Source organism: Vipera berus, assembly GCF_964194415.1.
Source record: "Vipera berus genome assembly, chromosome: 4".
In the NCBI taxonomy this organism is placed as follows: Eukaryota; Metazoa; Chordata; class Lepidosauria; order Squamata; family Viperidae; genus Vipera; species Vipera berus.
The window spans coordinates 97,508,258-97,524,665 of record NC_138206.1 but is presented as its reverse complement, the minus strand read 5'-3'; the positions used below and the strand labels follow the sequence as shown (position 1 = coordinate 97,524,665).

General features: G+C 37.7%; 1 protein-coding gene across 3 annotated transcripts in view; it reads left to right on the top strand.

The window, feature by feature from the left end:
- DOCK9 (dedicator of cytokinesis 9) overlaps positions 1-16,408 on the top strand; it is a 125,885-nt gene that overhangs the window by 62,119 nt on the left and 47,358 nt on the right. For all 3 annotated transcript variants that reach the window (XM_081327644.1, XM_081327643.1, XM_081327645.1), the window contains exons 19-29: positions 2,660-2,752; positions 3,698-3,821; positions 4,191-4,312; positions 4,413-4,499; positions 6,064-6,153; positions 7,230-7,345; positions 8,695-8,764; positions 8,866-8,991; positions 10,072-10,143; positions 11,272-11,418; positions 13,464-13,547. In XM_081327644.1, the coding sequence (XP_081183770.1) occupies positions 2,660-2,752; positions 3,698-3,821; positions 4,191-4,312; positions 4,413-4,499; positions 6,064-6,153; positions 7,230-7,345; positions 8,695-8,764; positions 8,866-8,991; positions 10,072-10,143; positions 11,272-11,418; positions 13,464-13,547 (1,131 nt within the window). The remainder of the gene's footprint in view (positions 1-2,659; positions 2,753-3,697; positions 3,822-4,190; positions 4,313-4,412; positions 4,500-6,063; positions 6,154-7,229; positions 7,346-8,694; positions 8,765-8,865; positions 8,992-10,071; positions 10,144-11,271; positions 11,419-13,463; positions 13,548-16,408) is intronic.

Sequence of the window (16,408 nt, the reverse complement as noted above, 5' to 3'; positions counted from 1 at the left end):
CCTTGGTAAGCTAGAAAAAGGTGGAATAGACAATATCACCACCAGATGGATCTGTAGCTGGCTGGCAAACCGAACTCAACAAGTAATCCTCAACAGCACTACATCCACATGGGGAGAAGTAAGCAGTGTGGTACCACAAGTTTCCGTCCTAGGCCCAGTACTCCAATATCTTCATCAATGACTTAGATGACAGAATTGAAGGGGAACTCATCAAATTTGCAGATGACACCAAACTGGCAGGAGTAGCCAACACCCCAGAAGACCAACTAAGGATCCAAAAAGATCTTGACAAACTTGAACAATGGGTCCTATCCAACAAAATGAGTTTTATGGGGAGAAAAGTAAAGTTTTACATTTAGGCAGGAAAAATCAAAGGTAGAAATACAGATTGGGCAAGACGTGGCTTCAAAACACTAACTGTGAGAGGGACCTTGGAGTCCTAGTGGATGATCACTTAACCATGAGCCAGCAGTGTGCAGCAGCAGCCAAAAAGCTAATACAATCCTGGGTTGTATAAACAGAGGCATAGAATCACGAGGTATTAGTACTGCTTTATAAAACCCTAGTAAGACCACACCTGGAATACTGCAGCCAATTTTGGTCACCATATCACAAAAAAGATGTTGACAGTTTGGGAAAAATTCAGAGAAGAGCAACTAAGATGATCAAAGGCCTGGAGACTAAAACATATGAAGAACGGCTGCAAGACTTGGTTTGGCTAGTCTAAAGAAAAGAAGAAATAGGGTAGACATGATAGTAGTATTCCAGTATTTGAGGGGCTGCCACAAAAAAGAGGGGGTCACGTTATTCACCAAAGCACCAGAGGGAAGGATGAGAAACAATGGTTGGAAACTGATTAAAGAGAGAGGCAACCTGGAATTAAAGCGAAACTTCCTGACAGTGGGGACAATTAACCAATGGAATAGCTTGCCCCCAGAAATCGTGGGCACTCCATCACTGGAGATTTTTAAAAAGAGGCTAGAGAGTTATTTGTCTGAGATGGTATAGGTTCTCCTGCTTGAGAAGGGGGCTGGACTAAAAGACCTCCAAGATCCCTTCCAGCTATTCTATTCTATTCTATTCTATTCTATTCTATTCTATTCTATTCTATTCTATTCTATTCTATTCTATTCTATTCTATTCTATTCTATTCTATTCTATTCTATTCTTATTCCTATTCCTATTCCTATTCCTATTCCTATTCCTATTCCTATTCCTATTCCTATTCCTATTCCTATTCCTATTCCTATTCCTATTCCTATATGGGTCCGGGTTACTTACGGGAGCACCTGCTGCCGGCATCAACTTCCCTCCGTCCAGTGCGCTCCCACAGAAAGGGCCTCCTCAGGGTGCCTCCGATCAAAGAATGCCAATTGGTGGCCCCCAGGGGGAGAGCGTTCTCTGTGGGCGCGCCAGACCTATGGAACCGCTTGCCGGTTGAGTTCCGGACGGCCCCCGACCTTCGCTCCTTCCGGCGCGACTTAAAAACATATCTATTCGAGCAGTCTGACCTGGTCTGATGGGTTAGGGTAGGGGTTTTAATAAGTTTTAATACTGTTTTAAACTGGGCTAAATATTTAATCGTTTTTTTAACTTTTGTATTCCGCTTTTTTATATTTATTGCCCTGTACACTGCCCTGAGTCCTTCGGGAGAAGGGCGGTATAAAAATATAATAAATAAATAAGTTTTCCTAGTCTGTATTCTGGTTTATGTAAGAAATACCATGGTTTTAAAAAACCCTTTAAGAGATATAGAAACACTAAATATTGCTTTTAAAGCAATTTAGCAAGTCTCGGTTTATATCACTGCATCATCCTGCCTTGTTTTTTAGGTTTACAATTTATTTCTCATCTCTGTGTTACTTTTCATTGTGTTATGAATTATCAGGTTCAAGGAAAGTACAAGTTGTAAATCCATCATAGGAATAGCAAAATAATATCAGTAAAAACCAGGAATTCCCCCTTGAAGAAAGCAATTGTAGCAGAGTTTGAACTCTGCTCTGTTAATACAAAAGCCATCTCCTTTTCCTTTACATAGTAGTAGTATTAATAGTAATAACAACAACAACAACTTTCTTGTCACTTTGAATGTACACCAATCGGCATATATCAAAATGAAATTTCGTTGCATACAGCTCTCAAAGGGTCACCACCTCCGATATATACTCCTTGTTCGTGAGCAGCTCAAGTTTCAGATCATCCATTTTAGTCTCTAGGGAGCGAACAATGGCATAGTCAAGCCAGAGTCTGGTATACACAGAATCAATCTCTAAAGAAATAATCCTTTTATCATATATTCCATATACCACAGAGTATTTATTATTACATGCCAAAAGTTGTACAGTGGGAATGTGAAGCACTTTAGATGAAAGCTGAGAAATGCTTCAGAGCACGCTTAGGCTCACATACCCCTACCAAAGTGCTTCACGTCCATACTGTTAAGTATTGTTAAATATAGCAACAGTTGGCAGAATATTTTCTGATCATTTTTTCATCCATTGAGGCATAATTAAAGAAGAAGCTTTGCTAACTTACTTTATCTTATAGAAGAGTTAAAAAAGGGAAACATTAAAAAAAATCTCACATGAAATATTTCAGAAATTGTATCTAAAAAATAGGATCAGTATAAATCAGTATAAATCTTCTCTTTCATTCCTAGTGCATCTATGGCAGACCAGGGGGTCCAATATTTACAAGACGAGCCTTTGCTGCAGTTCTGCATCACCATCAAAACCCAGAATTTTATGATGAGGTAACTGTCTTCTTTCCTTTCTCCAAAAATCCTTGTCCATTTTAGTTGTTTTCCAGAAACACAGTGGGATAAGAGGAAAGAGGTTTTTATTCAGAGGTAGGCAAATACATCCCGTCTACTTTTTCTGCCCATAAAATGACACAGTGATGTCAACTAATTTTCCAACACTGTAAGACTATTTGTGATAAACACGCAAGATCTTTTTGCAATTATTCTTTAAGGAAAATGTTATGCAAGAAAACATTTTTTTCTTTAAAAAAATAAAATAGGGAACATATACAGAAAGAAAAGATAAAAAGAGTAGCAACATATCAGATGACAATTAATGGGGGAAATGCATGTGACTGCATACTACCCTATTTTTTAAAATGTAAAATGTATATTTTATCCATTTTTGTAAACGCATCAGTATTTCAGTTCACTCGATCTAATTTCCATCTTAGCAGCACTCTGATTCTAGTAGGAAGACTTGCTATTTGAAGTTTGGTCTCTAGCCAATAGAATTCGCAAACAGAAAAGAACAGCAATCACAAGTAGTATGGTAGTATGATGATGAAAAATCATGTGTCAACATTATTAAAAAATATTTTGAACAAGAACATAAATTGAAATAAGATTGTGTTAGTTTTAATTCTAGGTGATTATTATGTTATCATTTTAAAATGCCATGACAGAAAAGGCCCTCTTCCTTCTTTACCCCAAATAAGAACTGATAATATGCGGTACAATCAGATGGTCTTGAATTGCTTACAATAGGAGCTAGGCCTGCATGACAATATACTGGTCCCTCATTGTTTAAGGTCTTATAGGTTAATACCAAATCATCTCAATCTGGTCCAGTAGTAAATGTATATGTGCTTACATATTGTACATTGTAAAACTTGCATAATCACTACTACTAGAAGACACTTTCCAAACCAAAACTTTTATTTTATTTCTTCTTAGGTAAAAATAGAATTGCCCACACAGCTGCATGAAAAACACCATTTATTGTTTACCTTCTATCATGTTAGTTGTGACAGTTCAAGTAAAGGCACCACAAAGAAGAAGGACATAATTGAAACACAAGGTTTGTTTTTGTTTTTTATAGGCGATATATTTAGCTAAAATTAAACATTTAATCATAACATTCACTATATGTTCTTTCCATTTACTTTATGTTAGAGTATTTTTAAAAATACTGGTTGATATAAAAATGATATACTGCTAAATACCTTCACTTCAATAGGATTTGCAAACAAATGCATTATTCTTGCTCTTTTCAATTAGAACTTCAGATTACATATTAAAATAATTTATGTTAAAGTAGATAATTTCTTAAGTAATAATGATCTTATAGAACTTGCAAATAATTGATAGAATTGACTACTGAAATATATGTTTGTATGCTTATCAGAGAATACAGCAAAGATATAATTTCTCTTTACATTCCTTCTAGTTGGATATTCTTGGCTTCAGTTGTTAAAAGATGGCAGAGTGGTGACAAGTGAACAACATATACCAGTATCTGCTTATCTTCCAAGTGGATATCTTAACAGTCAAGAGTCAGGCATGAGCAAAGTAAAAAAACCCAAGATAATACCTGCCTCTTTATTTTGCTTTTAGATAAAGCTGGTTTGTATTTAATATATTAAATAACCAACTTTTCTTTTTACATCAGCATTCTGGCCCTGAAATTAAATGGGTAGATGGAGGCAAACCACTGCTGACAATTTCAACTCACCTAGTTTCCACTGTATATACACAGGTTGGTATTAACTACACTGTAACTTTTGACCAGAGGGACGCGGTGGCTCAGTGGGTTAGGATGCTGATCTTGTCGATCAGAAGGTCGGCAGTTTGGCGGGTCGAATCCCGAGTGCCGCGTAACAGAGTGAGCGCCTGTTACTCGTCCCAGCTTCTGCCAACCTAGCAGTTCGAAAGCACGTAAAAATGCAAGTAGAAAAATAGGGACCACTACGGTGGGAAGGTAACAGCGTTCCGTGCGCCTTTGGCATCTAGTCATGCCGGCCACATGACCACGGAGACGTCCTCGGACAAGTGCTGGCTCTTCGGCTTTGAAACGGAGATGAGCACCGGCCCCTAGAGTTGGAAACGACTAGCACACATGTGCGGGGGAACCTTTACCTTTACCTTTACTAACTTTTGACCAAAGTTCTTGATTTTATTTCATCTGCAAATAACTTATATTTTATAATTCTATAATTATAACATGAAAAATATGACGCAATCAGGGTTTGATTATCTTTCTTGCCCATCTTACTATAGCAACCAACCCAGAGAACAAAAGGCAGAAAGGAAGTTTATGAATCTATACCTAAGTGTAGGAAAGGGAAGTAAAAGGAGGTAAACTCGTATAGCCTCTCCTCTCTACATGACAAGATTCCAACTAGGATAAAAGCATCAGTTCTGCAAGTGCAGAATTGGAAAGAATATATAACCGATTTTCCTGTCTTTGTGTTGGTTTTCAGCTTAGCACAAGATGAAGACAATACTCTGACTTTCTGGGGTAAAGTTCATGGGATAAACAAATCTGTCCAACACATTTCAAAATTAAAATTATCAGTTTTATGTAATGGGACCTTGTGTGAGTAAGAAAATACAAAGGGAGGAGCAAGAGAGCATGTTTTGCTCTAGGCTTCACTGTTCTTTCTTGCACCCTACTTCTCTGAAAACAAGATTTTCAAGCAAGTGTCAATTTGGTATGTTGAAGGGAGGAACTCATTGCAGGTTATATGCAAGAGGATGCTTTTTATTAGTACTAAATCATAATTAGACATAGCCTTTTTAAATAAAATAAAGAATTACAGGCATAAAAATGTTCAGAATCTTATTAGCTTGGGCCTTTGGAAAAGCAATAAGAAGGAAACTTGAACCAAATTTTTGAATTCATGCAAACCTTTGGAATCAGATCATATACAAGCAATGAATAGATAGAAATAGAAAACTCTAATGTACATCTCAGAGGTCCCATTTGTCGTTATGATATACATTGAAAATCCAAAGTGGGGAATTGGTCTTTGCATGCATATTTTAACATTTTTGGTGTATGAAATATTAGAAAAAAGGAAACTTCCAAACACTTTGTACAAGAATAATAAAGGCTCAGGAGCAATAATTGATACCTAATTGAAATTAATAAAGTTGTATTGTTACATGATATATGAGAACTTAACAGGGAAGGACACGTTCCTTTAGCTTTTCAATTTTGTTGAGTTCTTGAAAGTCAAAACATTTTCCCCCATATCTATATTGATCTTTTTAGATGAAAGTAGTGATATTGTATTAATAGTTTACTCTTCTTTTACTAGGACCAGCATTTAAACAATTTCTTCCATTACTGTCAAAAAACTATGTTGGGTGCTCAAGCTTTAGGAGCTGACCTTGTGAAGTATCTTAAGGTATGAAATTTTTATGAGATGATTAAAATTGGGCACATTTCTCTGCTCCTCCCTTTCCCTCCAGGCTGCCAACCCAGAAAGGTTGAGGAGCTCTGAGATAGAAAAGACAGAGACAGAGATGCTGCAAAGATCAATCACTCTTTGCTGCTCTCGAGATAAGGTTCTCTTGTACAGCTATGTTAGCTTTACTCTCACTACAACATGCATTGTTGTCAGGCACACAAAATTGGATCATAAATGCTCATTGGTTAGAAAATAAATTTATGACTACCATTGTATTTGCAAATGGTCGTTAACCAAGGTTGTTGTTAAATAAGGAGTGGGTATATTACATATCTGACATATTAACCTTGTTTAAAAGATTAATTTAAAATATCCCATCAGTAATTTTAATGTGACATGTTCAGCAGCCTTTCAGCTTTTATTAGAATAGAACAGCAGCATGGTGCTTTTCTTTTGGTTTTATCACTTGAGTAAAAGTATGTCTGTAAAACAGTATTTTCTCATCTTACTTGTTCTTATCTGTCTTGATTCTTTGGGCAAGCTATGAAATAACGTAGAAATTTGTATTCTGTTTTTAAAATATTCTCAGTTTAGTATGAATCTGTCAGTCTTGTTAGAATTATAACAATTATAATGGTTATAGAATTATAACCGTAGACCCTTTGTTTTGACAATAAATATGTTAGAAATAGGGGATGCGGTGGCTCAGTTGGTTAGGATGCTGAGCTTGTCAATCAGAAGGTCGGCAGTTTGGCGGGTCGAATCCCGAGTGCCGCGTAACAGAGTGAGCGCCTGTTACTCGTCACAGCTTCTGCCAACCTAGCAGTTCGAAAGCACGTAAAAATATAAGTAGAAAAATAGGGACCACTACGGTGGGAAGGTAACAGCGTTCCGTTCACCTTTGGCGTCTAGTCATGCCGGCCACATGACCACGGAGACGTCCTCGGACAAGCGCTGGCTCTTCAGCTTTGAAACGGAGATGAGTTGGAAACGACTAGCACGCGTGTGCGGGGGAACCTTTACCTTTACTATGTTAGAAACAAAATTCATTTGTGTCATTGTTTTTATTCTAGAGCCTTCACGCTATGGAGGGACATGTCATGATAGCATTTCTGCCTACTATTTTAAACCAATTGTTTAGAGTTCTTACAAGAGCAACTCAGGAAGATGTTGCAGTGAATGTGACAAGGTAAAAAGGGTTTTAACATTTTTTTTATCAGATTTTATGCAACATAGTTGACCAGATTCTTAATATAATTAAAAGTATCAGTAACAAAATCAAAAAGGAAACATTCATGGTAAGACTAAAACAGACGCATAGAGAACCATAAAAGTATTAATGTAGGGTAAAAGCAATAGTTATGGACATTCTATCACCTCATGTAAACTCTTTGGAGTAATATACTTCACCTTGTTTTAGAGTCCAGAAGACTAATATTGTTAAAGTCAGTCTAGTATCCAAAGGGAAGCTACTCTATAGTACATACCCTTTCCCTGAAAACTAATGCCTCCAAGCCTCTGCCCTCCCTACTGCATGGATATGGGAGTTACTCAAAGTTTCTTCCACTACACATAGCTCAAGTGAATCAATATGGGTTGGAGGAAGTGGCTCCAGAAATAACTTGGTACCAAGCCACATAGGATTTTATAGGAAATGATCAGTACTTTAAATTACACCCAAAGTTAATACAAATAGGTAATACAGATAATGAAATGAGACATTTGCAGGGTTCTATAGCTACTATTATGTACTACATATTGTTAGCAAGTTACAGTAAATTACAACCTATACCAACCAGCACCTTAATAAGGCTCATGAGGGCAAACCCAACTACACACAGCTATGCTATTCAAATATTCATCATTTTTTGAGCAGCTTACATTGGCAATGATCAAAACACATAATGATAAGAGTTTGATTTTCTGTGGTGAGATCCTCCTGCTTCTGGTAGGTATACAGCTAGCCGACCAACTGGAGTTGGGCAAAGCACACTTCCCTTAAACTTCTCCAACCTCTCATACCTGACTCTTTTTCAGAGCAGCCTTTATGCTCAGCAAGCAGAGACTTTGTAGACGCTCATACTCTGTTTCTATGGCTTATTCATAAGGAAACTTTTCCTTCACCACCCCCACCCCCCATATACTAGGAATTTGCCTCCAAGAAGCTCTGCGGAAGCTGGACTCACTTAACAACCACTGTAAAAATTGTTGTAAAATTAGGTTGTAGCAATAACAATAGCATTTAGACATATACACCTCTTCACAGTGGTTTACAGCCCCCTGTAAGCGGTTTACAGAATCAGCATATTGCCCCCAACAATCTGGGTCCTCATTTTAGTGACCTCGGAAGGATGGATGGCTGAGTCAATCTTGAGCTGGCGAACCCCTGGCAGTCAGCAGAATTAGCTTGCAACACTGCCTTCTAACCACTGCGCCACCACGGCTTGTAAGCTGAGGACTGCCTGTAATGTGCCAATTGTTGACTTTAAAAATATTTAGAGCGTGAGGATATCTTATTGTTAACTTTATTTTACTTAGGGTTATTATCCATGTGGTTGCCCAGTGTCATGAAGAAGGATTGGATAGCTATTTGAGATCCTATGTCAAGGTATCAAATATATAAATGTGCTTTGTTTAAAAGTTGCGTGATTAATATAACTCTGAATATTTTTTGCATAATGTAAGTTCTTTTATTTTTCTTATCCCAAGTACGTTTTTAAAGGAGAAACTTATATTGCTTCAGAATATAAAACTGTACATGAAGAACTTGCCAAAACCATGACAACAATCTTGAAGCCATGTACTGACTTCCTCACAAGCAACAAGCTGCTTAAGGTACATAAGGAGAAATGGTATTTTGTCTATATGATCAGTTGGAAGAGTTTCTCAGATCTGAAAAGAATTTTAACACTTCATAATTGTAATAATTGACAATAACAGTTGTATAACATAGATATAAATGAATAGCTTATATTCTTGCATACTAAACAATATATTATCTATAAATATAATTATATTGCTTATATAGAGTAGAGTACGTGAGTTGTAGTCATGCACTCGTGACCTCCCGTTTAGACTACTGCAACGCTCTCTACATGGGGCTGCCCTTGAGGACCACTCGGAGGCTTCAGCTGGTGCAGAATGCGGCCGCGCGAGTTGTGATGGGGGTTTCCCAATACTCCCATGTAACACCTCTACTCCGCGAGCTGCATTGGCTTCCGGTTGCCCTCCGGGTGAGATTCAAGGTGCTGGTGATGACCTATAAAGCCCTAAATGGCTTGGGTCCGGGATATCTGAGGGAACACCTGCTGCCGGCATCAAGTTCCCTTCCTCCAGTGCGCTCCCACAGGGAGGGTCTTTTCAGGGTGCCACCGGTAAGAGATTGCCGGCAGGTAACACCCAGGGATAGGGCCTTCTCAGTGGGTGCGCCTGCCCTTTGGAACCAGCTGCCAGTGGAGCTGAGGACTGCCCCGACCTCCGTTCATTCTGCCGGGGCCTGAAGACCTGGCTCTTCGAGCTCTCTGGCCCAGGCTGAGGATTAATCTTATTTTAACTGGGGTTTTATTTATGCAGGGACAAATATAATTTTTTTTAAATTTGTTTTTAACTTTTGTATCTTGGTTTTTTTAATCACCCTGTAAACCGCCCTGAGTCCTTCGGGAAAGGGCGGTATATAAATGTAAATAAATAAATAAATAAATAAATAAATAAATAAATAAATAAATAAATAAATAAATAAATAATAAAGCTGTCTTGGTGAATTTGGGCCAGACATTTTTCTCTACCCAACTCACCTCACAGGGTGGTTGTTGTGAGGAAAATTGAGATGAGGGAGTATTACATATATGTTCTCTGCCTTGAGTTATTTATAAAAAAACGAAGGTTTTTTTAATTACTGTTTTGTTTCTTCAATAGTATTCCTGGTTTTTCTTTGAAATTTTGATCAAATCAATGGCCCAGCACCTCCTGGAAAATAATAAAGTAAAGGTAAATGATCTGCTATTTCAAGAGGTTATGATACTCATTTTTGACCTTTAAAAATGAATCTGTCTGTCTCTAATCCCTGCTGCCATTTACTGGCTACAAAATAGTGGTAGTGCTGTCTAGGACAGTGGGAATTATATTCTACAGATAGCAAGTTGCAGAAAGCTGCTGCAAATGGAAAGCTGTATAATTACAATCATATCTATATCTATATATCTATATCTATCTATCTATCTATCTATCTATCTATCTATCTATCTATCTATCTATCTTATTGAAATATAATCTATAAATTGATTTTGGTTTATAATTGCAAATGTTCTCTTGATAATGTACTTATTTTCTATAATTTTTCATTACAAGAAGTGATGAGTACTATTACTTCAACTAAATAGTTGAATAAATATTTTTGAGCAGATAATAATAATAATAATAATAATAATAATAATAATAATAATAATAATAATAATAATAATAAAGTTGGAAGGGACCTTGGAGGTCATCTAGTCCAACCCCCTGCTCAGGCAGGAAACCTTATACCATTTCAGGCAAATGGCTGTCCAGTCTCTTCTTAAAAACCTCCAGTGTTGGAGCATTCACCACTTCTGGAGGCAGGTTGTTCCACTGGTTAATTGTTTTAACTGTCAGGAAGTTTCTCCTTAGTTCTAGGTTGCTTCTCTCCTTGACTAGTTTCCATCCGTTGCTTCTTGTCCTGCTTTCAGATGCTTTGGAGAATAGCTTGACTCCCTCTTCTTTGTGGCAGCCCCTGAGATATTGGAACACTGCTATCATGTCACCTCTCACCCTTCTCTTCATTAAACTACACATACCCAATTCCAGCAACCGTTCCCTATATGTTTTAGCCTCCAGCCCCCTAATCATCTTTGTTGCTCTTCTCTGTACCCTTTCTAGAGTCTCAACATCTTTTTTACATCGTGGTGACCAAAACTGGATGCAGTATTCCAGGTGTGGAATAGATATCTAGATAAAGGTGTTTCAATATTTTTCAACAGCATGGAGTTCTTGTACCTGAAGTTTCAGAATTGAAAACCTTATACATAAGAATGTTATGGATAAACAGGATAATTTTTCAGTGTTCCCATTTGTAAATTCTAATTTGTCTGTTTCTAGTTGCTAAGAAACCAGAGATTTCCAGCATCATTTCATCATGCTGTGGAAACTGTTGTCAATATGCTGATGCCCCACATTACTCAGAAATATAAGGATAACCCAGAAGCGTCAAAGAATGCAAACTATAGTCTTGCTGTCTTCATAAAAGTAAGTATACTGTATGTATGTCCTCATTAGTTCTTCCAAAATGGCTGTGAATTGTTCAGATATATTGTGGGCATTTATTTATTGAAATAATTTTTATACTGCCTCAGTGTTGCAACATTAGACAGCTTACAAGAATCTCACAATGCAATTGTAAAATATAAATAAAGGTAAAGGTAAAGGTTCCCCCGCACATGCGTGCTAGTCATTTCCGACTCTAGGGGCCGGTGCTCATCTCTGTTTCAAAGCCGAAGAGCCAGCGCTTGTCCGAGGACATCTCCGTGGTCATGTGGCCGGCATGACTAGACACCAAAGGCGCACGGAACGCTGTTACCTTCCCACCGTAGTGGTCCCTATTTTTCTACTTGCATTTTTACGTGCTTTCGAACTGCTAGGTTGGCAGAAAATAAATAATACATAGTAAAAATATTATCAAAATGCTTCCCTGATGAGCCTTCAAAGTATAATTGATTGATTGATTGATTATATGTCATCAAGCCAGGATTGACTCTTAGTGATTACACTTATAAATTTTCTGCGGAATGATCTGTTCTAATCTGGTCTTCCAATGCTACCATGTAAATGGGTCCGTCCACCTTACTGCTGATTTTTGCAGCATTACAACCTCCTTTAGAGAGCTCAGTCTTCACATAATGTTTCCAAAGTAACCCATTTAATCTTTTATGCCTCGAGTGAAGCTGGTCAATTTATATTTCAAGGGAGAACTGGACATTTGTGCCCTGAGTGAGAATTCTGGGTTGATTTGTTCAATGATATATCACTTTGTTTTCTTGGCTATCTGTGGTATTCTCAGAGGTCTTCTCCAACACCAAAGTTCAAAGGCATCAGTAGTCTCCCTATCTCATGGTGTTTGAATATATTTTCCAGGGCTTTCATGGCTGCTCTACCGAGTGTTAGTCCACGGCACATTTCTTGACTTCTTGTTCCTTTACTGCTGAAGGCTCATCCTAAAAGGCAGAAGCGATTCACTTCTCCAATAGCTTCACTGTCAGTTCTAAGGTTGATTGTTCTACTCCTTGTCATTAGTTTTGGCCTAATTTATATTTAGTCCCATTTTTCCCCCCATGTGAATTTTGAATTTTAGTTCTAGGGTTTGCAGATACTTCGCAGTTTTGACTATTAGAAAGTGTCATCAGCATAGTGCAGGTTATTGATGTTTCTTTGTCCAATTTTAAAATTATGTTCATATTCTCCCAATCCAGCTTCCCTTAATCTATATTGCATATAGATTGAATAAATAAGAGGAGAGTCTGTTTCACTTATTGAATTTTTTGCCAACCCAGAGCCTGTTTTGCCATGTTCTATAAGTACTGTGGGTTCCTGACCTGTTTATAAGTTTCTCATGATGTTCTGGGATTTTATTTTTCTGAGCACTTTCCACAACTTGATGTGATCAATACAAATGAAGGCTTTTCTATAATCAATGAAACATTTTGCATTAATCCATGTGCATACATTCTATTTTTAATAATAATAATCACTGAGTGGCCTTGAACTGGTGATAAACTAAAGTCATTCGATAGAATTATTCAAACTAAATCAAACTTTTGATTTAGAAATCTAAAATGTATGTATTGTGAAAAGTTCTAATATTTGGCTATTGTTTGCCCTTTAGATCAGCGGTCTCCAACCTTTGCAATTTGGCAGACTGGCTGGGCAAGGGAGAGGAGAACTGGGCCGCCAGAGTGGTGGGCTGGCACGCATGTGCGCGCAGCTCAAGTTACGTGAGCGGTGGACTGGCATGCAGGTGCGCACAGCTCGACGTGTGCAAGTTGAGCTGTGCACGTGTGTGCTTGTGAGTGCATGCCAGCTTGCCACTCGGGCAAGTTGAGCTGCACACACATGAGTGCGCCAGCCCCCTGCTTCCACATCCTAGTTCCAAATAGGTCATGGCCCGATAGTGGGCCGCAGTCCAGGGCTTGAGAACTCCTGCTTTAGACTAATTTAACACATAGGATGTCCTTTCCAAATATCAAAGAAATGTAACTACCAGTGACTGTTCTCTTTTGCTTTGCTTTGCTTTGCAGCGATGTTTCACCTTTATGGACAGAGGATTTATATTCAAGCAAATTAACAACTATATTAGCTTCTTTGCTCCAGGAGATCCAAAGGTATTATACAACAAAAACAATTCTTGAATTGGGAGATAATGGTAGTATTTTCCTATTATGTTTAGGTATATTTAGATATATAAACTTTCAATATAAATTAAAAGACTGTTGTTTTGTCCTTCTTAGAAGCCCATGCTAATGAGATTGCAGTGATTCTTGTGTACAGGTAGTCCTCAATTTACAACAATTCGTTTAATAACCATTTGAAGTTACAATGGCACTGAAAAAAGTGACTTATGACCATTTTTCACACTTATGACCATTGCAGCATTCCCATGGTCACATGATCAAAATTCAGGTTCTTGGCAAACTGACTCATATTTATGACGGTTGCAGTGTCCCAGGGTCATGCAATCGCTTTTTCAGATCTTATAACAAGCAAAGTCAATGAGGAAGCCAGATTCATTTAATAACCGTGTTACTAACTTAACAGCTGCAGTGATTCACTTAATAATTGTAGCAAGAAAGGTTGTAAAATGGGGCAAAACTCACTTAACAAATGTCTCACTTAGCAACAGAAATTTTGGAGCCAGTTGTAGTCATAAGTTGAGGACTACATGTAATCTACCCAAAATCTTCTTAGTTATTGCAGCATGCAGTAACTGAACAATAATTGAATTGAGCCTCTTATCTTCGATATAGGAGGGTTATATTAACATGCTGTTTCAGTTAGTTCAAGAGAGCGTAATTTGGTATCTAAGAACTTTTCAATAAACTTTAACAAATGAGCTTGGATAGGAATATCAATACAGTCATGCAAATTTTTCCTATGTAATGTAGTTCCAGAAAACTATTTATTTATCAAATTTAGAAACCGTCCATCTCCCTCACAGGAGGACGGTGGGTGGTGTACAAATAACATGTTAAAAACATAAAAACTGAATATAAAAATTTAAACTAGAGGCAAGGATAGTTAATTTCAAAATTAAAAGTTAATTAAAAGGTGGAGTAGGCCTTCGGGGTGCTAACAAGCCTCATGGCTGTGTGCTCTTCTGTGAACTTCAAGCGAGATGGTGGAGCCAGGTCTTCAGAGATTGGGGGCCCATCTTACCCCTGGCAAGAGAATGTTTCAAAGGGCAGGGCAACGGCAGAAAAGGCTCTCTTCCTGGACTTCGCCAGTAGGAATTCTTTAACTGATAGGGCCTGCAACATTCCTTCCCTGACTAACAAGGAAAAAAAACTTGTTTATTCAGAATACTGTGACTAGCAGTTGTAATTATTTTTGTGCATGCAACTGATCCTCAAAATGAGAAACTTTTTCTTGAATCTGTATGGGTCTCTGCAACTAATAACTAGAAAGCAGAAATACTGCTGAAGTGGCTTCATTGCCAATTCAAAGCAAAGGATGTCCTTTTTTCATAAATATTTTATTAATTTTCTAGTTTTACAATCAAGTAGTTAATAGACAATGTGTTCTCTGGGTTTGTTAGTAATTCCGTGATATATATTAACTTCTTCAATCTAGATCCATTATTGCACCATCAAATGTTTCCTCTCTTCTTCCAGTAGTACCTGTTTTCCCCCACTAGGCAAATACAATACTTATTGTTATTAGTAAATATACAATTGAATATCAACATCTGTGTTACATTTTTTTCATAATATCAATAATATCAGTTTTAGATTACTTTTCTAACCAATACATATCTTAATTGCATTTGCACTTAATATCCGTATGTTCAATCAGTATCCTGTTTTCGCTTTTTTTTATTTTAAATTCACATCAGTGTTCAAAATGTCTCTACTGTTTATAATTTCAAAGTAAGTTATATTTGGGTAACCAAAAGCTTTCCTGTTTCCCTTCTTATACCAAAATCTAATATTCTAGTTACAAATTTTATCTTTCTAGGTATGATAGTACTTCTATTTCTAACAATTATCTATTCTCCACCATGTTCAAACATCTAGTTAATAATATAATATCCCATCTAATGCATCAAAGCTTCTATTTTCTTCAGTCTTACTCTAGCTTTCTTCCTTTGCCAACTAACTTTGCAAATCAATGCATTTGAATCATCAAGTAATTTTTGTTCTCTTTTTTGTGTATATTGTTTGGAATAAGAAAGACTATTTGGTTGAAGTATTTTTGGAAGAACAAACCCATTGATATTCATTAAACAGCCTCCCTCCTTCTCCAATTCCCCACAGTTCTCCTAACAGCTCTTCCATTCAATCAAATATGTCCTGAATTCTGCTGCTACATCAAAACCGGAAGCCAAAGGAAAGGATGTCTCAATTTGCTTGCCTTTTTTTTGTTCCTCTCATATAGAGCATTTTCTTCCTCTTTTGATTCTATCGATTGAGGTGATGCTGCTAATATTGCAGCTGAAGTGACACTTTTTTTGGTATCTAGATCAGCAGTCCTCAACCTTTCTGGCTTCTGGAATGGTGGTGGCAGCGGGGGGGCGGAGAGGGGATACTTCCGTGCAAGTGATGGATGTGTGCACTCTTGTGTGGCCTCCGCTGGCCCAGCTCTGTACCATGCCGCAGTCCAGGGATGGGGAATTCTGATCTAGATGACATGTATAGATCAAAATGATTAGCTACAGTGATATTATTACAATACAAGTCACCTTATTTTACCAGATTCATGAGGTCACACAGAGCCTTGGTGGAGCAGTGGGCTAATGCCTCCTTAAGTAACACCAGCTGCCTGCAATTAGTGCAGGTTCGCATCCCACCAGGCTCAAGGTTGACTCAGCCTTCCATCCTTCCGAGGTAGGTAAAATGAGGACCCAGATTGTTGGGGGCAATTAAGCTGACTTTGTAATAATGCCGCTTGGGGTGTGTGTGAAAGCCCTAATAAGCAGGCATATACATAGAATGAAGGCTACTGCTAAGCTTGTAAGCCGCCCTGAGTC